The sequence below is a fragment of the Choristoneura fumiferana genome, chromosome Z (genome assembly GCF_025370935.1).
Source record: "Choristoneura fumiferana chromosome Z, NRCan_CFum_1, whole genome shotgun sequence".
Classification (NCBI taxonomy): Eukaryota; Metazoa; Arthropoda; class Insecta; order Lepidoptera; family Tortricidae; genus Choristoneura; species Choristoneura fumiferana.
Window position 1 is genome coordinate 30,983,101 of NC_133472.1, and position 22,163 is coordinate 31,005,263.

General features: G+C 38.1%; 1 protein-coding gene across 1 annotated transcript in view; it reads right to left on the bottom strand.

Annotated features, from left to right (window-relative positions):
- Positions 1 to 801: 801 nt before the first annotated feature.
- The window catches only part of DUBAI (Deubiquitinating apoptotic inhibitor), a gene marked incomplete in the record, with an annotated part of 38,943 nt that continues 17,581 nt past the window's right edge, over positions 802 to 22,163 (bottom strand). Inside the window, 6 exon segments of the mRNA XM_074096478.1 lie at positions 802 to 10,931; positions 13,573 to 13,969; positions 14,303 to 14,373; positions 15,082 to 15,207; positions 16,018 to 16,197; positions 21,072 to 21,259. Coding sequence (XP_073952579.1) covers positions 10,520 to 10,931; positions 13,573 to 13,969; positions 14,303 to 14,373; positions 15,082 to 15,207; positions 16,018 to 16,197; positions 21,072 to 21,259 — 1,374 coding nt within the window.

The following is a 22,163-nucleotide window of genomic DNA, read 5'->3' on the forward strand; positions in this document are numbered from 1 at the left end:
TTAAAACTTTCGTGATTTTACTCGTGACCACGGCCACTACAATGGGGTCGAAACGTCGAGCAAAATATTACTGGAGTGGTATTTTAATTATCAATAAAGATATGTTTTTTAATAGTATAATATAAGGTCATGCTTTAGTATCTTCCGAAAATAAAGTTAATATAGGATATTTAAAATATATAAAAGGAAATCGCAAAATAGGCAAGCCAAGCAGCTGTGACTGATTACATTATAATACTAAAAATTAAATAAATATTTATTAAAACTAACGCAATCTCTGCCACCAACGCACATATGCGTTTTCGAAACTTCGCCCAGTGCCGCTGTCATAATTATTCGTACAATTTGAACGCACGCGTGCATCGGTGGCACCAGTGGAAGTCAGGTGGATGAATGCGTTAATTACAAAATCATGCTCTGATGGTTACGTACAATCGCCATATTATTTTCTAACAATTCGCGAATCTGGTTTAGACTAAAATCACAGTTAAAGTAAAAACTGAAATTTCAGGCTAGAAAAATAATTGAGCAGTAAATTGTCCTGGTTACTAAATTCGCTTTGCTGTATGTAGTGCATAGCAAAGCCTTATGCGAGGTAAGTATAGTATTAGGGGTTGTTTCACCATCCATTGATTAGTGTTAACTGGCGGTTAGGTGTGATGCAGTCTCTATTTGTTTTGTTCGAATAGACGGAGACGGCATCAAATTTAACCGTCGGTTAACGCTAATCAATGGATGGTGAAACAGCCCCTTAGAGTGTTACACACAATTCGCAATGCACGTGGTAATTAAAACAATGCAGGCTTTTAAACATTTATTTTTTAAACCAAATTTGATTTCACAATCTTCTTTCTAAATATGACGAATGTTATATAATGGGACCTCTCGGACCCCAAGTATTAAATAAATATATACCTATTTAAGCTATTGTTAACCATAAAAAACTTAAATGCTATAACATTATTTACAATAAAAGTAAACGAGAAACAATAGTGTAAATGTCGTACATACAAAGTCCGTGTAAAACTCTAGTCCGCGTTTAAAGTAACTTAAGAATCATGTGCTATCATCAGGGTAAATAACAAACAACGTAATATCTATTTACAAAGAAGGTGATACAGTTTGAGGTTCACAACAGTATTAGAACATTTTACATAAGTACAAAGAAATTTCGGTATTTTCCTCGATATAAACAGCGTTAGCCTAAATGGTATTGTACTCGTGCCTTTTAATAAAAATAATAGACAAGAGATAAGCATAAACCGTTAACAGTTATTAACTGGTAGTAATTAGTACAATAGGCCGACGTACATTTCTGTTCATGCGTTTATTTACATACTTATAACATTGCCGATACAGCACTGCACTGGGATAACGAACCTTACTTATTACTTACTTCACATAAATTTGACGTAATTTAATAGGTACAATTACACCATGGTGGCACATTCATAATGTTAACTTCTATACTTTCAGTATTATCGTATATAAAATCCACTGCTCTATAATAATAATATGTTATCACGTCAATTTAACTTTTGCCTAATGAATATGAACGTCGTCAGTTTAATAACGGTTCTTGCGGTGATAACGGCGGGTGAAAAAATAATATGAACGTCGTCAGTTTAATAACGGTTCTTGCGGTGATAACGGCGGGTGAAAAAATCGTTTCTAATATTTGTCTTGTGTGTATAATATGTGAAATGACGTAACCACCTTCATCGAATAATCTACAAGTAGTAAAGTAGGTACTAGTAAATCATTGGAAGTAGGCGTGGAATGGCGCTCCCGTTGCATACCTATTGACTATACGTCGTGTACATAACAATATCTGTAATGTTAATGCTAACTTTAACATCAATTTATTGGTAGTAATTGTGATATCAAACCACAGAAATAACCCAAAAATACAACTCTCAAATTACTCTATATACCTATTATTATAACGTAACGGAGCTGTGTCTGTATAATACGCGTCATATAATATAGTACGTGTTTAGCAGATATTAAATATCACCAAATACTTGGAAACAATCAAAATGGTAATTATATAAAAATGACTCGGCCAAAGTGATCAAATTGCTCAGGCCATCGAACCTAATGCAACATTGTCATAAGATTTATTTTGGCATGACCTGTGTTATTTTATTATTCCACTCGAGCTTAGTTCATCTCTTTGAAAATCACCGAGAAGAGTACTAACCAAGTCAGTTATCGTTCCATCTCTTTTGGAGCACTGTTGTTTTTTAGAAAAATATGGCTCTGCCCATTGGAGGACAATTTTGCCAGTGTCTAGTAGGTTTTGCCGTTTGTACGGTAAAAAATTCTAGGTAACGAAATATGAGAAGTAATGGTGGATGACAGGATGAACGATGAAAGCGCGAATCCTTTTGGAGCACTGTATATTTTGGATATAACATCTGTTCCTTTTTCAATGTGAACTTTTAATACGTTACATACCAATTCAAACATAGATAGACATTTTTCTTAAAATCAAAAGAATATACCGGGTGTGGCCTGTAATATGAGCAAATAATTAAAACATATATCATCATACTCGTCAAACTGAACAACATTAGTTCAGAGATTCTTAAAAATAGTCAGTTTTTTAATTTTTATTACACTTTTAAGTTTATTCGAAGAAGCAATGTACTTAAAGCAAAATTCTTGATGTTGGCGACGTCAGTTGGGTTCCAGGATGGCGTACATTGATAGCAGTAATTAATTTGTATGAAAAAAGGAAGATTCAAAGACTCCATTATTTCTAAAAGTCGCTGAACTAATGTTGTTCAATTTGACGAGGAGGATCTATGTTTTAATTTTTTGCTCCTATAATAGCCACACCCGGTATTATTCAGTTGAAACTTCTAACGACAACCAGTGTCATACCGTTAACGTAATAAAAAAAAGGTAAGTGAAAGGTTGGCACTCTTCTCAGTGATTGTCAAAATTAAACCTATTACATTTAAAATAAAGTTCTGCTTTCTAGTGTGTTTCATACTTTAGAATACTTGATGAACTTGATGAATTCTGTCTGGTAACCATAGACGTAATATCGTTTATATAGTTATCGTACGTTTAGGTAGTACGTCCATAGCGGTAACAAAAAATTTACAGTTTGAGAAACTTGTGATGTTACTTTGTGATGTTACGGTATGTTTGTGTAGTGCGGATGGTCAGAACAATTTGATCAGTTTTAACGAGTCAGGTCAATGAACATTTTGCATGTTGCTGTACAAAGGTATTTACGGCCACTATCTATATTATGCCGACTATGTATATCCACATAATAATATGTATTCACAAATCACTTCTTAGAATTTACTGTTTAACCATAACATTGGATCTTGGGATTGGTGTTTTGCCAGTCGGCGTATCAATCTATTTATTTTGGTATCACACAACGACTAAACAGATTTGTATGTGTTGTCAGATTAGTAGCTTGGGAGTCCATCTTAGAATGTAAGCTGCTATAGGTCATAATGTATACACGCGAGCAAAGCCACGGGCTACAGCAAAATACATAAATAAGCTTTACAAAAGTTCTGGTGTTGCCCTTTTAATACTACAGTCACAAATCAGATAGGTACAGTAGTCAATCTCATTTATGTACTTCGCTTTCCATACCTACGCTCGGCGGTCGCTCTAGGGTTGTCAACACAAAAAACTATTGTGGTGGTGGCACTCGTATCTAGTTGTTGGATTTATTGTTGAGAATGAAACGGGAAGAATGGAAATATAAATTAATAATAACTAAAATATCTTAATGTTAAAGTCATTGTTACTATAATACAAATTTGTCACAAATATCGTGCGACGATTCCGACATTGGCGTAATGCACGATTATTATATTTTAAAGTGTAATAAATTGGCATTCTCCATTATTGCACAAAAAGTTCAGACGCGTGTCACAAGCGGATGGCACTCGCGCTCGCACTGGTCCCAACCGGTCCGAGATATCGTGTCCGTGAGCAGTATCTAACGCACTTTGTATGTAGATCGATTTCTGTACCTATCTGTTTTGTGCTAGTCATCATAAATATCGGAGCTATCAAGGTTGCCAAAAATATCTGGACACGAACTTACGTAATTGACAGGTCCTGTTTAAATATTTTTGAGCACCTATATAACACCAATGTTTATGATGTGACTGTCTACTCGTCTGATTTTATTCGGACAATAATATTGATACTATACTCACACGGTATGGCAGCCTGAGTATGGTTATCAAAAGCGGTCAAGTGCTACTCTAAAATGTAGGTACTCAAATTATGTATAGATATTATGTTGCAACGAATTATACCTATTCACGAAATGGTATTAATGTCATGTTTCGGACGTATTACAAATCATTTAACGTTCATTTCAGTTTTCTAGTGTCCAATCATGGGATGCCGTACCCGCCGGTTTTTATTGATTTGTAACAGAAAAACTAAATAAACATGAGTGTCAAAGCAAAAGGATAGTCAGATCTATAAAGCGAGATAAGGAAGGAGGACCTCCCTGCTTGCGGTCAATTATTAATTATTTACTTATTACAAATCTTTTAATTTATATTTACAACATAAGTGCCATAAAGGAAAATCATGCGCAGCATTATTTTGGTTTGTTATTAAATTACTAATCAACTATGCCTGTAGGTACGTATAACCTGAAAGTAGCTCCCAATCGGAAATTTTAATATGTACCTATAAAGACGCCTACAAAAATAATCCAATGATTTAGGGGCTGTTTCACCATCCATTGATTAGTGTTAACTGGCGGTTAGGTGTGATGCCGTCTCTATTTATTTTGTTCGAATAGACGGAGACGGCATCACATTTAACCGTCGTATAACGCTAATCAATGGATGGTGAAACAGCCCCTTAATGTAGCATTTTAAAACGTTACTTTTAATTTAATCATCCGTTTTCACAGCTACCCATAGTCTTTCGTTTACCACAATACTTCGTACATTATTCGTACAAATTATGACCAAATATGTATTTTTCACCGAAATGTTGAGCTCGTGAGCTCAAATTAATGATTTTGCTTAGCACTTGGATCTCCAAACCACTGGCCAGCGCGCTCTCATTTTGAAAAAAAAAAACGAAGAATACATTATTAGAAATTTAAAATTAATTTCAAATTCGAATAGAAATTAGAAATGTCTTCCTTCTGGCGCCAGTCTGGTGGTATTACTAAACCGCGATACTACTAGGAATGGAACTGACAGTTATTCTATATACATACGTCATAATGTACATGAAATAATAGATATTTTGATCCTACTCATCGCTGTTTAATAATAAAAATAAACTAAGTACAGTGCAATGCGCCTAAGTGCAGTGTAATAACCTTATAACTTGTAGTGCTAGCGTACTAGCGGTACGCCAAAAAAAAACTGCAAATGGTGTTAAAAGCATGAAAATCGGAACGATTGATATTTAGGCCATATGAATCAATTTGACCCGTAGCACGAAAAAAAAACAAAAAAGGAGGAATTATGACGTCATCTTTTTTTAAACGGGTTTTTTTCTGGAACCTATCGTGTGAGGTATCTAATAAAAGGGCTTACTAAGCCGATTCTAAAAATATATCACATCTTTATATTTCAGTCACTTGTTTTAAATTAAAATAAAAATCATTTTCAAAACATACCAAGTTTGGGCTCCTCCAGACATGATACGGTTCCGGAAAATTCTCATACAAAAAAAAGATGAGTCATAACTCCTCTCCTTTTTTGTTTTTTTTTTCGTGCTACGGGTCAAATTGATTATTATGGTGTAAAGATCAATCGTTTCGATTTTCTTGCTTTTAACACGATTTGCAGCTTCGGGTTCTGAATTTCGGGGTGTACCGCTAGCACTATTGAGGTGAGGTGCACGGCTGCAGTGTCTATGCAACTGACTGACTGAATGAAGTTTGAAATGCCACTGAGGACCTTAGCACCCGTAAGCTAAACCTTATAAATTGCATGTTCGAGATTTATTAGTTAAGAGGTATGGTACTTCACCAACGAGGTAGTGCCAAAGCTGACTCAGACAACATTGCAGTGAGTGAAGCGCAGTGAGTGTACGGTACGAGAGGTGTGTCGTGCGTTACAACGAGACACGGGAATTTTAGAGGCACTTTGACTTCACAGTGTCGTTCGATTCAATGCAGTTACAGAATACAAAATTCAAAGGAGTAGAACTGATTGACTTGTATGTGAAAAACTGACATTGAGCCGTAGTACGGTAAATGGTAAAGGTATAATCTTGTAGATTATATACTGAAAATGGATAAGACAGCTCAAAAGTACCACGGTAAGTCTTGTCTCTCGTCACAAGTCATATCCCGACTGTACTAAAATCGAACGTGCACTGCTTGTAGTCAGTCAGGAATCTCGAAAAATAGTTTTCGTGAAGAATATCATGGTGATATAATGCATATAAATAACATAAGAAAATTTCCACAATTAAGGTTCCGATTAGAAGAGAAGTCAACTAAATTCACAACCTTGTAAAAACAATTACAACAAATTCCCGGATTCCTTTATTTTGACAAATGTAACAACCAAACTCGAACACTTTTTCACGTAAAGTGTAGGCATAAATGGAAAATAATAAAAGCGAGTTTGACAGTCTATTTGCCATTAAAAACATTGACTAAAAAAGCGTGATACTTGCATAAAAATAAGTATCTTCACACTGTCTTCGTTTAAAGTAAACGTAATTGGTGTCGACGCATGTCAAAGCTGCATAAATCCATGTAGATAGATATCGTAGTGTATGTTTTCTGTGTAACAGATAAAGTTAAATATGCGTTACGACTTTATGAAGATTGTAATGAGTGACAAGCATCGACACACATACTCTTAGCCTAGGTAAAGTAAGGTTTCCATGAGTTTGCGTTATGAAAACATATTTAAATTTCTAATAGCGGCACTACACATAGGTGTTTCGTACTTGTCTTTATCTACAACCATACAGTAAATCCTCAATTATGCGTTCAAAAACCATAGGTAATGACCAGCATTACGACATTGGATTCTATTATGAACACGGATGTATCGTAATGAGATTTCATACATCATTACAGCACGGTTGTTGGTGGGGGCGCCGCGACCACGTGCAGCAGCAGGTCGTCACGCGCGCAGCGGGCGCAGCTCGTGGGGCAGACATACCTACCTAGTTCTCGTTAATGCAGGATAGAGGATTTAATATATGGATATAGATAAAATATTGTATGCAACTGTACGTAATTAGGCCTTAAAACACTCATGTGACCCTATTATGAAACTCGGCTACGCCTCGTTTCATAAACCCACACTCTTGTTTTAAGGACCACTATTACGATACAGTTGTATAAAATACTATTACATGTCAGTCGACTTTTTCACATCGTATAATAATACGAATACGTCCTGCCCGGCGCGACATATATATGGCAACTCGGCTTGAGAATTTTGTCTTGAGGACTCTATTGCAGGAGATACAGTATCGTTTCGAATTAAGAGTTGCACGTGTATTAAAACTACTACTTATATGAAGCACCACAAAAAAAATCATGTGTATTTGGTTGAATTGAGTATTTCATTCTGTTTTTCATAGCACAGAAGAAGTTGTTTACTTCTTTTCCTAGTGCGCCTTGCCTGAACAGATAAACAAAACATACGAAACACATAATTTAGTGCTACTAACCCTCGTTTAAATTTATAAAATGAGAGTATTTATACAAATTACCAATTTTAAGCATGAATTAAATATATTTTTTATCAAAAAGTGACATAAAAAATGCCAGAGATGCGAAATTTTCTGTCCGGGTTGAGTAGTTGGGAGGAAAAAAAATTATGCGTAATCATTTCCCCTATTCACAAAGTCTAAAACCGTAAAAACGTATGTATGTATGATAAAATGATAATAAATAACCCTTGTTTAAAGGTTACTCCAAACCCCTAATGTATTTAAATCAGGTAAAGTTTCTTCGATTCATTCAGCACATGGGAAAATTATACCACGGAACTAAATCTTGATCATAAAATACTAGAATTAGGTGCTATTTCACCATCCATTGATTAGTGTTAACTGACGATTAAATGTGATGCTGTCTCTATTTGTTTTGTTCGAATAGACGAAGACGGCGTCACATTTAACCGTCACTTAACATTAATCAATGGATGGTGAAACAACCCCTTAGCCTCGCAAAACTAATTATTTTGTTTAGATTTTTGTACTTACAGGTGTAAGCTGCAAATAGAAACGAATTCTGTTCACATCCAGAAGTGATGAACAATCAAATATAATTGTCTCAAGTGGGGGTTTGAAAATGATAAAGCAACCGAAATCACTGTGATTACAAAATTATTGTCACTCAGAAATAAAAATCTAGGTAAGTATTACAGCCGTGCAACTGACGTTAACTATTAAAAACCAGACGCCTAGTACTAAGAGCTATCCATTTGTATAGCACTTTGAACCGCAATGAAAATCATTGGTTTATCCTATCCTAGCTCAGGAACTGCGATTTTTTGGAGATTTCTGGAAAGTTTAGCAGTTTTGGCTATAGCATCTCAAATAATAGCGGTAGATTTTCAGGTGTTCTTTTTTTTATTTTTAACTTAGCTTTGTAGACTTTCCTATACAAACTGGTATAGTTAAAGCAGAAAAAATCTGGAACCCGGAAAATTAACAAAAGTTAAACTTACCAACTATTTTTGAAGGCGATTTACATAAATAAATATACATTTTACAAAACTTCTGTTGCCTAACACGACTTTAAAAACCCAAATCCTGGCAATGTATTGTTATTATGGCGTTAACAGAAGCGCGATGCTAAACGTATTAAATATGGGTATATTGACGGAAAAGAAAAGCAGTGTAAAGCAAAAATATTCTTGCAGTGAGAACTACTCGAATATGATGGACATGGACATACACTAATAATAATAAAATAATAATAGAAGAAAAATGTACAAAAGGTGGACTCAATGCCTACAGGCATTCTCTACACATTAACTTTGGTTGTTTTAGTTCTGTTGTGCGCTGTCGACTTTATTCTAGCGTAAGCAGTACATCCCGGCAGCGGGGGAGAAATTACTGCAATCTTTATTCTCACGAATACCGGTTTTGCGAATAATTGAACACGACGTCTAAATTGTACCCTCTGGTGGATGTATCAGACACTAACGGTCAATGTCTTAGTTAAAACAGTAAAAGACTAAGGGGCTGTTTCACCATCTATTGATTAGTCTTAAGTGACGGTTAAATGTGATGCCGTCTCTATTTGTTTTGTTCGAATAGACGGAGACGGCATCACATTTAACCGTCACTTAACACTAATCAATGGATGGTGAAACAGCCCCCAAATGCCGAGTTTACCAACACTAAAACTGGCAATTAATTTTTAAGCAATCGTTTAGCAATACAACTTGATTACAACTGTGAAACGCTTAATCACCTGTTTAATTGATGATTTACTCGGGTGTTAGTGGTATCCTATTGAACGGAACATTCAGTTGTCAGGCAGTTTTATATTTCGCTATTCACCGCAGAACCGTGAAGACGTATACAAGAGCTCCATGAGAAATGAACGGTTTCTGTGCGGTAACGAAAGCGGCTTACAGTCTTGTACATTTGGCCGTTCCATGGTGCGGCGACAGACGCACCCTGCCATCCCATGGCGGAATATAAAACCAAACACGTGATATGCGATGTGGATGCCTATTGATTATTGATTCAATTAACTTTCTGACTGCAGTTCTGATCCAATTTTACAAACAAGAAAAACAGACGGAAATATATTATAATAATTTTTTAAAATAAAATTTTCGAACGTCTGTTAACGAGAATAAAACAAATTAAAATAGAAATGTGTGGAATTAAGTTATTATGAATATTAGAATGTACTTTTTCTGATTCCAGCTCGTTTCTTTTACCCTGTATGTTTCCTCACAGTATGACTCGGAACGGCAGGCGGATTGTGACAAATAAAGCGTCATAACTCTAAATAAATGTTTTTATCTTCTTGCCTACTATCTAACTTATCGTTATCAATGCGACATTTAGTATACGGTGATCGCTCGTCACTCTATCGCTAGAGGTTAACACAAAATTAAACACGTCATTGCGTTACACTCAGTGGCAAATGATTTTGACGGCAATATGGTATCACTAACTCACTTCATGATCGAGCTAGTGAATGAGTAGGTACAAATTTTCTAATATATTAACAGGAACACAAAGTCTAGCTACAGTCAAAAGTATCTCGTACCTTTTCAGAAACGCTTACTCAATAAGCCCTGTTAATAGCTTGTAAAATAATTATTTTACATATATTCTACAATGTCATATCAATCGGTACGATTAAACGAAAGTCGGTACTCTTGTCAGTCTCTGTCAAACATAAAAAAAGTTGGCATTCATTTCATTTAGTTCAATTGCCTATGTCACTTTTTGATATGAATGATAAAAGAGCAAGCTCGTCTGGGTCGTCGCACTACTCGGGTTGGACGTAGTCCAGCACTTCGAAATCGATTAATTTGTCCGATCTTAGTCGTCATGGGCGAGTGAGGCGCATCTTGCGGACAGTTTCCACATAATGTTTGTTGTGCGCCATCACGGATTCCTGCACCTTCGGAGGGAGTTCCTCCAGAGAGGGCGCCGTACCCTCGTCCATGTCGGACCGCCGGTAAAACAAGATATACGGCGTGCTGGAGCGGTTCAGTCCGTTTAGCTGCGTCTCCTCGGCTGTGGACACGATGTCGTCATTATACATATGCCATTGCCCGTTGTCTTTCGCCAGCGTGTAGTAATGCCCGGAGTCGAGAGTGGTGCCTGCGTGAATCACGGCGGCATATAGAACGTAAGCGGCGTGGTCGGCTTGCGAGCGTACGGTCGGCAAAGTCACTGTGTGATTGTGGTGGATGGAGAGCATCAGCTTGGTTTGAACTTGCAACTTTGGTTCAAATCTGTTGACAATAAAAAATGCATAAGTCAGTCATTTTGATTTACATGTAGTATATGTTATAGGGTGGAAAAGATGAACGGAGCCCGGAGGAAACCTACCTTAAATAATTAAGATAGCCAATTTTAAACTAAAAAACTATTTTATTTGAAATAGGTACTACATTTAAATGAAAAATGAAAAATTTACGAGTATGCATGTACAGTCGCCATCAGATATTTCGGAGCGGCCAAGGTGATCATAAATATCGGAACATCAACTCTAATACCTTAATAATAGTTTGTATGTGCCGATATTTTTGATCATATTGGCCGCTCCGAAATATCTGATGGCGACTGTACAAAAAAAATAACACCAATATAAATTGTTATTTTTTAGTCTTCTTTTATTTTAAACTCGCTGTAGTTCGTACCGTCGTCTGCATCGGAACTTTACACGTTTACGGGATAAAATATAGCCTATGTTACTCGCCGTAATAACAGCTTCATACAGATGAAATATTTTTTAAAATTGGTTCAGTGGTTTTTGAATTTATCCATTACAAATAGAGAAATAAAATACACAATTAAATCCTTCGATATAGACTTACCATTGCAAATAACCACGATCAATTCAACTTAGAGTTAGAGAACCACTTCGACAGTTTGAGCCTGGACGCCGACGACGTCGAAGACCAATACAAACGGATCCTCAACAGTATTGACTATGCAAGTAGTAAAATCAAAACGAATTACCAAAGACAAGCAAAGCTCTCCAGCAATACTCTAGCATTAATAAAACGTAGACGAATCCTGCCTATAGCTTCACAGAGATACAATAGTTTGGACAGACAAGTAAAACGTAGCATCAGATGCGATACTCGGAATTACAACACAACCGCAGTAAAGACAGCGCTGAGCCGAAATACCTCACTTAAAATTGCAAGACAGGGAATCCACCATGGAACAAAGACGTGGATAAACAGTTTAATGGATGAAAACGGCAAAAAACAACATGGCAGAGATAAAATATTAGAAATTTGCACTTCATATTTAAAAACCTTTATTCTGATTCATTGAAAAAAACTACCACCAGAGATTACTGCTGTCCAGAGGCCATCCCTCCAATAACAGACTGTGAAGTGAATCAAGCTCTTCGAGTCATGAAGTTCGGTAAAAGTCCTGGATCAGATGGAATCAGCGCGGAAGGTTTGATTCTAGGGAAGCGTACTTTATTGCCACACTTAATAAAACTATTTAATACCATACTCCAGACGGGCCAAATTCCCAAGCTGATGCTCCATTCAAACATCATATTACTTCACAAAAAAGGGGATAAAAGTGACATTGACAAATATCGCCCAATAAGCCTTCTCTCATTTATACAAAACGTTTTTAAAAATAATAGAATTTCGCATTGCAGACCAATTAGGAAAACACCAGCCCCCGGAACAAGCTGGTTTTCGCTCTAGCTTTTCCACAACTGACCATCTCCACACACTGAATCAAATCATTGAAAAGTGCCACGAATATAACCAGCCTTTATACCTCGCTTTCGTTGACTATTCGAAAGCATTCGACAGTATCACCCATCAATTCATAATTGAAGCACTCCACCTACAAGGAATTGAACCCACCTACATTAACCTTATCAACTTCATATACGATAACAGCACAGCAGACATAAAACTGCAATCGACCGGACAGTCATATAAAATTGAAAAAGGTGTCAAACAGGGCGACCCATTATCTCCAAAACTTTTCACAAGTACCCTAGAGCAAGTGTTCCGCAACCCGGCAGCCTTGTGGGAGACGAAGGGCATCATTGTTATCGGCGACAAAAGATTAACCAATCTTAGATTCGCCGACGACATTGTTCTGTTCTCCTCATCCGCATCGGAATTACAAACAATGCTTCAAGACCTAAGCTCTGCAAGCCTTCGAGTTGGTCTGAAAATGAACCGGTCAAAAACTCAGGTATTACCAACAGCACGAAACGCAAGGTAGAGAGAGGTAGACGGACAGTTGTTACAATATGTCGACGAGTATCCCTATTTAGGCCAATTAGTCTTTTTCAGCCACAGACAAGATAAGGAAATCGAAAGACGGATCCAAAACGCCTGGAAGAGCTATTGGTCCATGAAAGAACACATGAAGGGCGACCTTCCGCTAGCCTTAAAGCGGAGGCTCGTCGACATGTGTATACTGCCTGTCCTAACTTACAGTGCTCAAACATGGTCACTTACTGAGTTACAGAAGACCAAATTGAAGGTTTGCCAGAGAGCAATGGAGCGCAGTATGTTGGGAGTGAAACGGGTTGACCGGATCCAGAACACTATATTGCGCTCCAAAACACGCATTGCTGATGTGGGTGCCAAGACTGCCAGGCTGAAATGGGACTGGGCAGGCCACGTCAGCCGTATGGAACCCAATAGGTGGGCTAAAATAGCCACTGACTGGATACCACAAAACGGACTTCGGCGGCGTGGCAGACCCAGGCGTCGATGGCGGGACGATCTGGACGCCTTTCTTCGCAGCTGGTCAGAGATCGCCCAAGAACGGGTAGAGTGGAGGACATGGGGGGAGGCCTTTGCCCAGCAGTGGGACACCTCTACAGGCTTCTAAATAATAATAATAATAATAATAATATAAGCATCTGATACTAACTTGAAATTCTTCAGCACTAGAATGAGAAACTTGGGCGTAGTCTCGATGAGAACGCTTCTCTCTGCATCGCGCAAGCCGCCACAGTCGCGGCACTCATATCTATTGTCACCAGACAGGCGTTCCTTGGAGCAGTAGTACTCAAGCAGACTCTGCACACTGTGCTGAGTACCCTCGAGTTTTTCAGGGAACGCGAGCTGGAGGTCCCGGAATACGTCACGGGAGAGAGAGGAAGAATGGCACTCGGTGCACTCCACGCGCGTGAGGAGAACCCCGCCAAACATGCTGTCAATGAAAGAATCGCGCCGTAGGAAGGCGGATTCAGTCATGCGCAGTCGCTTCTTGAGTGGCAAATGCATGTCATGTTCCATAGGACGCTTCAGGGAGCCAGAGCTGGATCCTAAAAAAATACACAAAACTTAAATTTTAACGCTTCAATTTTCACTTGAGTTATGAATGACTTGTCACTTGTGCTGTGCTAGTTTTTCGATACCTAGATGTTTTCTCTAAAATTGTGGTTATATGTTTAGCTGCACAGTTTCCAGGAACAATAATAAAAATAGTCTTCAAATAAATAACCTGGTTATGTACACTCCATAGGTTAATTTTGTCTAACTATGATTTGAACTAATAAGTGAATGATATAAATAAAAAATCGTCATAATCATAAGTGGCAAAGCACTATTTTGGTCTAAATCATTGAAAAATCGAAAGATTAGTATCTAAAACTCACCAGCAGCACTGCTCCCTGGCCGAGGTGAAACAGATCGACGATTTGACCCTGGCTCTGAATTCTCTCCATCGCTAGAAGAGTAATTAGGTAATAAAACAGTGAAATATACTACATATTGCAAAAGAGTTTTGATTTGACTATCACTTAAGGAAAAATAGTTATGTAATACTTGCATTACGTTAATATGTATTGTATACCTAGTCAGTTCGAAAAAACAACAAGCTAAACCCAAACGATACAAAGCTCATTCCAGAATAGAATATATCAGATTGAAACAGTGGGACACATCATGTGTGAAAGTGATGCCCCCGTCAGATTAAGAATAAGACTTTCTGGCAATGGATAGGATAACCGTACCAGGAGACTTCAAGGCACTGCCACTGCGCCAGATATACATAATAAATTAATAATAATACCTAGCCGTTTTCGGCTACAGCCACTTGAGTCTGCGTATGGTATTTATGGACTCTGATATTTAGCCCTTACATGGCTGTCATAGCCGATGTTTGCCGAGAACGTTCTTTTGCAAGCAGCAATATACATACAATTTATGGATGGAGTAGTTAAAAAAAGGACTTAGTGCGAAGTAAATACGCAAAAGATCTCAGTGGATCGAATTACAACCGTGAAACCCCTAGAAATAAGATAAGCTTGTACAAATTACTCGATGCGCTCCAGGGTTCTGTTTAATTTTCGAGCGGCTATACGAACTTTTTACAAAGTAGTGACAACTTATCTATAGGCTAGGGACACGTTGATATTGTTAGAGTTAGTCTTACCTAGAGTGTTGTGGCGAATGGCCGCTGCCGTTAGCAATGTGTCTGCGCCCGATAATGGGTGGGCGCGAATAGTCGAAATTGCGATCGGAACCGTGCTCGTGGGACTGTAAGAGCTCAAACAGGTACCTGGAATTATTTTTAGTTGTCAAACATTATTTATAACACAAATCTTATACTTACAATTTATAGTTTAAGATCCAGTTATAAAACTGGTTATATTTAACTGATCACCAGATATAAAAAGATTACGTCAAAAAATTGTATTACTGCGAAACAAAAAATAATCAACGAAATAATCAATTTAATTTAAGTTAATTTACGAAATTTAATTTAAATTTATTTATGTGTTTTTCTCTTGTGTTATTTAATCGAAGCACTACCACTTTATTGACATTCCACACAAGTGCGTGCTATATTGTAATCATTCTTAGCGAAAAAAAAATTAATAACCGGCCAAGTTCGAGTCGGACTCATGCACGAAGGGTTCCGTACCATTATCTATAGAACATTAGACATAAGCAAAAAAAAAACGCAAAAATCAAATTTGTTGTATGGGAGCCCTTAAATATTTATTTTATTTTAATTTAATTATTTTTTTAAAGTGATTATACAACTAAAGATTCTGTGAATATTTCAAGCGTCTACCTGTTGCCGTTATTAATATCAAGCAAAAAAAAACAATCACGTTTGTTGTATGGGAGCCCCCCTTAAATATTTATTTTATTCTGTTTTTAGTATTTGTTGTTATAGCGGCTACAGTAATACATAATCTGGGAAAATGTTAAGTGTCTAACTATTACGACTCAAGAGATAGAGCCCTGTGACAGACGGACGGACAGAGACAGACAGCGGAGTCTCAGTAATAGGGTTCCGTTGGCACCCTTTGGATACGGAACCCTAAAAAAACCTTTGTAACCATACATAGCTTTAACTTACCCCAAAAACTCGGAACTATCATGCTGGTTATCCTTGGTGAAGAATGGTGGCTTGACCACCGAGAAAAACTCGTCGGGATTCAGTTTGGTGCTGATCGAGTGCATCATTTTAGCGAAAAGCATTCCCATTTTGGACCAATACGGCACTGCATTCATCTTCAGTACAGCGTGGGTGCTAAATCTAAAGTAACCAACAATCATTTTAGTGTAATCAACGTTTTAAATAAACTGGATTTAATACTATTCGCTCAATAATATAATATTAATATCGCGCAGTACTTTCATTGGCAAAAATAATGAAAAAACATAATACAAATGCGGCTTCATGCTGATCAACGCCCAGCTTTAGATGTAAAAAATAAAGCGTAGAGTAAATTCTAAAAAGATTTCATAGCACATTACTCGCGCAGACTAAATTACTTTCTTTAAAAATACTTGCAGGAAAACAACATTCTGCAGGTGAACCTTTGAAAGTTCATGTTATAAATAAGACAAAGCGGATATTAGAATGCTTAACGGCTTCTTCAAAGAAAAGTTAATTAATACTTTTTCGTTCGCACAAGCAAGCAATGCAATTTGCTCAAAATAAGTTCTTGTTCAGCATTTAATTTTTCATCCTTTACTGTACTATACTATAAGATAGTAAAACTAAAGGACTCAACCTCGCAATGTCCCATAAATTATCATCCATACATACATAACATTGAAAAGCCGTGGTGGCCGAGTGTTTTGATCTATGGCCTCTCAAGCAGAGGATCGTGGGTTCAAACCCCGGCTCGCACCTCTGAGTTTTTCGAATTTCATGTGCGAAATTACATTTGAAATTTACCACGAGCTTTTCGTTGAAGGAAAACATCGTGAGGAAACCTGCACAAACTGAAGTTCCCAACGCACACGCATCCGCACTGGGCCCGCGTGGGAATTACGGCCCAAGCCCTCTCTTTCTGAGAGGAGGCCTGTGCCCAGCAGTGGGACGTATATAGGCTAAGATGATGTTGATGATGATACATAACATTGGTATACCTGCCCCAACAATGGCTTAGTGGTTGGAAAACCTAAATACTAAGGTTCAGATCCTAAATTGGATCCCCAATCGGAGCAGATAAACATTATTTATGAACAGAAAATTATGTACCTACTAGAGTTTTACCCGCGGCTTCGGACGCGTAAACAATTCGGTCTGCTAGTTATTTCAATTCGGAGATTTACAAAATTCCCCTGGGAATTCCCAAAATTTATATCGTGGGTCTTCATTGAGGTCGTGTTAAAAATAACTACTGTCCAAAATTTCAACTCTAAACGGCTACCTACATACCAAATTTAATTACTCTAAGCCCAGCGGTTGTTATTTGGAGATTTTATCCCTATCCCGTGGGAATATCGGGATAAAAAGTATCCTATGTTTTAATCCAGGTTATAAACTAACTTTTTGCCAGATTTCATCCAAATCCGTCCAGCCGTTTCTTAGCCGTTATAGTTAGCTTCTAGAGAAATTTTAATGAAAATTAGCACTGAAGTTGAATATTTCGCAAACAGATCACTGAATTAAAAAATCGTTTTACAACCCCGTAATGATTTTAAAAGACCTGTCCAACAATACCCCACACTATAGGGTTAAAGGAGAAAAAAAATCACCCCTACTACTTTACGTCTATGGGAGGTACTCTAAAAGACTTTTATTTTATTTAATAACCATTATGTGGGCATAGTTGCTACGCATATCCGTGAAAATTACAGCTTTCTAGCGTTGATAGTCTGAGCAAAGCGGCGGACGGACAGACAGACAGAAACTATAAGGGTTTTGTTTTTGCCATTTTGGCTACGGAACCCCAATAAAAAACAAAAACTGGATGTACATATTTTTATAAATAAATATTACTCACTATGCTTTCGTAACCATATTGCATCCATCGGCCGCCCATTTATCTTATTTAAATATTATTTTTTTGATTAGAGAAAAGCAGCAAGCAAAGTAGCTTTGCTAATTCAGTATCTTTTATTGCGTGAACTAACATTACAGTAGGTACAGTATTGGGTCACATCATATTGTACGGATGAGAGAAATAGATTAAACAGGTTACTATTCGCTTAGCAAGCCAAAAACAAACGTCTAATAATAATTAAAAAACAAAAAAAAAACAAGAACTAACAATGTATTAAGAAAATAAAAAACCAGCAGTTACAAAACAATTGATGTGTGACAAGCTAAAAACAGGATAACAACTACAAATAATTTATTGAAGCTCTTGAGAATCAATCCTCAGCAATCCCTATACGAGAGGTGTCTGTTAAGTTGTGTCGGTTGGAAAAACTAAAGACAGTTTAAGTGTTAAATGTTATTATTGCTTCTCAAAGTAATACTTTTTCATTCGATCGATCCAGTTTTCGAAACACTTATTCCAGTCCGAAGTCGGTGTCTCCAAAATGGCCATTTTGTATGCCTCAACAGCTTTTTCAGGCGTCCGGTACCGTTGACCAAGAAGTCATTACTTGATTTATGGAAAGTGAAGAAAATCATTAGGGCTTAAGTCTGGGCTGTACGGCGGGTGTTCCAGATTTTCGACGTTTTGCTCTTTTAAAAACGCAATTGTCTGCCGGGCGGTGTGTGCGAGCTCGCATGATCGTGGTGCAGTACGCCGATAACTTCTGGTAAACAAACAGTGGTATACCAGTCAGCTTTAAAGGCACTGTTACACATGCTCGTTAGTAGCAAGAGAGCATGCTACTATCGAGCAAATGCTACCTAGTAGTATGTGTGAACAGGACATGCTACTATCGAGCATGCTCATCAGTGGCATGCTCATAAGCACGCTTATATGCATGCTAGTAACGAGCATGTGTAACAGTGCCTTTACTGTTTTACGATCTTCGAGCACGATGGTGCCAAAGTGGCCACTTTTCGCTACAAACGTGGCGACCATTTCTTTCGAAGTTTCCCGTGAGCGTATTACTTTGGTTGGTTTTGGCTCATCTTGGAACACCCAAGAGTCTCCTCGGTTGAATTGCCGCAGTTTTACGACACCATTTAACGTGAGCCGTTTTTTAGTCTTCACTGAGTAAATGTGGTATCCAGCGTGAGATAAAAAAATACGCCTAAGTGATCATGCAATAGTACATTGTGTCTTAAGGGCGGTAAATAAGTAATTACGAACGAGAGTCTATTAGAAGCCCGAAGTTGAAGACTGAGGGCTTTAATGAGCCGATGTTCGTAATTCTAGTACCGCCCGTGCGACATACAATGTTTTTCATCACATTTGCGAGTAAAATTGTATATTTGTAAAACAACCGTAGCAGCCAGCTCCTCGCCGCCCTCCTCCTCCACCTCCGCAGCATCTGCACGACGTGCGCGCGCCGCGCGCTGCAGGCGCTAGTGCAGCACACCATGCAGTAATAAACTCATTTACCGATCTTAGGCTTCATGACAACAAAATGAGTACGGGCAATGAGTCATTTACCGACCACGGGTTTCATGACGCCTGCATGTTACGACACTGTTTACGAGCAAGTGTGTTGAAAAATATTTTGAATACTAGTCCCTGAAATGCTTAATGAAGCTTCTATCTCACGGTATGTCGCATGGTGATCTTCGACGATCAGTGGCCATAAGTCTGATAATGTTCTCCTGGGTTAGGCCCTGTCCGCAATGCGAATAATCACCGCGCGATATTTATTCGCGCGAATTATATTCCGTGCTTTACATACAATTTCATTGCGATTTTTTTACCGCCAGTAACAATACTCGTATAAGATTCAATGTGTTACAGAATTGCGAGAAGAAAACCATGCGGTGAAAATTCGCAGTGCGGACAGGGCCTTCTTACGACTGTTTTTGGTCGGCCTTCATGATGCCTATCACTAAGATAAGAGCACCCACGTTGAAATTGTAAATACCAACGCTCCAAAGTCCGGTCCGCATGCATGGTGCTTTATTATTAAAAACCGTAGTCAGCTCTTCAAAGCACTGAAGATGCGTTAAACACCTTTTGAAATTGTAAAAAAAAAAATCCTTAAAAAAATTCTATTTTCACAACTGACTTGTCAACTTTGAACCGACGCCGTACTAAAACGGTTCGGCCCTCTGATATTCGGCCGATCTCGATTCATTCTTTTGTTTTCGAATTCTAAATTCAAATATTTTTAGATACTAGTTTTTTTTTAAATAATCACCGTAGGTTTGCAAACGACAGAAATTAAAAGGCAGCCCTCGTAATAATATTACGAATTTCAAGGTAAGTCACAACTAAATTTGATAGAATATATTATATAAGCTTTCAACCTTCTCCTGACTAAACCTGTTCCTGACTAAATTTTTGAATACGAAGACTTAAATGACAGGTATACATACTGAATCACTGGTTATGGCTCATATTCGAAAACATACATTTGGATACCATCTATGAATCTGGAATTTCGAGAGTAAAAGCCCAGTCCACGTATACAATCTGTCGAATATGGTAAGTGCATGGGCTCAACAATGACTTGGGACGCGGAGCCGCCGAGGCGGGCAAATAGAATGTATAATGAATCGCATCAAGTATTATACGTTCATGTACGTAAAGAGCGTTCCGTGCGTACTTCAAATTGTATTATTACGTGCGAATATCTTTCACGCGCTTTCTACCTGCGTTGACTATAACTAAAACGCCAATGACACATGGGCTTACTCAAAAACTATAGGCTTCTGTATTTCGCAGGACTGTTACCAGTCGACCACCGTCGCTTAATGAGGGATTATGCATGACATTATAAATACGCATTATTTATTTTTAATATAACAGTTAAGATGACCACGGTATATTTGCGGTTGACCACGGCCACCATAGACGGCGAAGTATGAAAGTGCTCAATAGTCACCATAAATCTGTAAGACATAGGTTCTTAACGTGGGCGATAACGCCCTCTCGCAGCCATTTAAAGCTTTGCAGGGAGGCAGTGGCAGTAAAACGTTCAAAAAATAAGGTGGCGTTACTTAGCAAAAAATAGGAAAAGCTTTAGAATAAGAATAATATCAATCTCAATGGGGGCGGTGCGTGGGAATAAGGTTGAGAAACTTACTGTCTGGTGACGAGTAGGGCTTGCATGACGCTGTTCATGTAGCAAGTATTGCCGAGATTGAGGAGTCCGACCTTGCGCATGGGCGCGTGCGAGTTGACCGCGGCGAGGCACACGTCGCGCGCGCGCCACGGAGGCCGTTGGAGGAAGCGGCAGTCGCGCGACGCCATGTGGCGTTCCAGGCACGACATCTGTACAAACACAACAATAGGGAATATGCATGGAAAACAAATTTTCTCTTAAATAATTTAATTTAATAGAAAACCGGAACAAATGACGTAAAAATCATCAATATCTGTTGAAAAATAAGGAAGATATAAGCGATTGAACATTGCATGCCATCTATTTCTAGAAAAAATAAATTTAGTATTGTAGTCGTGCTGTGAAGTGAGAGCGAGAACTTAAACACCGAAAGTACATAAAACCGTATATTGTTCACAACGCACTGTTAACATATCACATTTAAGGCAAAAAACAGATAGGTACAAAACATTGCTTAGGATTTAGAGTGAATAATGCACATTATAGTACATTGTGCATTAAGGGGTGTAAGAAGGAGATTACTAACGAGAGTCTATTAGAAGCCCAACGCCGGAGGCTGAGGCCTTTTAATGGCTCGAATTTGTAATCCCCTTAAGCCCATCACACACAGAGGACGGGTGCGAGACGTGCGTGGGCCCGTGACGGGCGTATTTACATGGCGGTTTATGGACGCCTTCACACCAACAGCGGGCGCGGGTCGGGTGCGGGACGAGTCGAGCGTGGGCCCGCGCCCGTCGTCACAAACAGCGCGTGGGCCGAGCGCAGTGGTGTTACGAGCTCAAAAATATTTATCCCTAAAGCTTAAGTTAAAAACCCCTAAAAAATGTTAGTATAGGTAGTGCCACGAGAGTTGAAGTGAATGATTGATTATACACACAGCCACATGTCGTGTAATGACAGCACGATTTTGACATTTACTCATTTCATTTATTCTCCTTTTGTGCAATCAGTTCTGTTTGTAGCTGTGTGTACAATCATTTACAATTGGCACATATTTAGGGATAAATAAATAAATAAATCTGGAAAATCGAAAATAGAAAATTAATCGTGAAC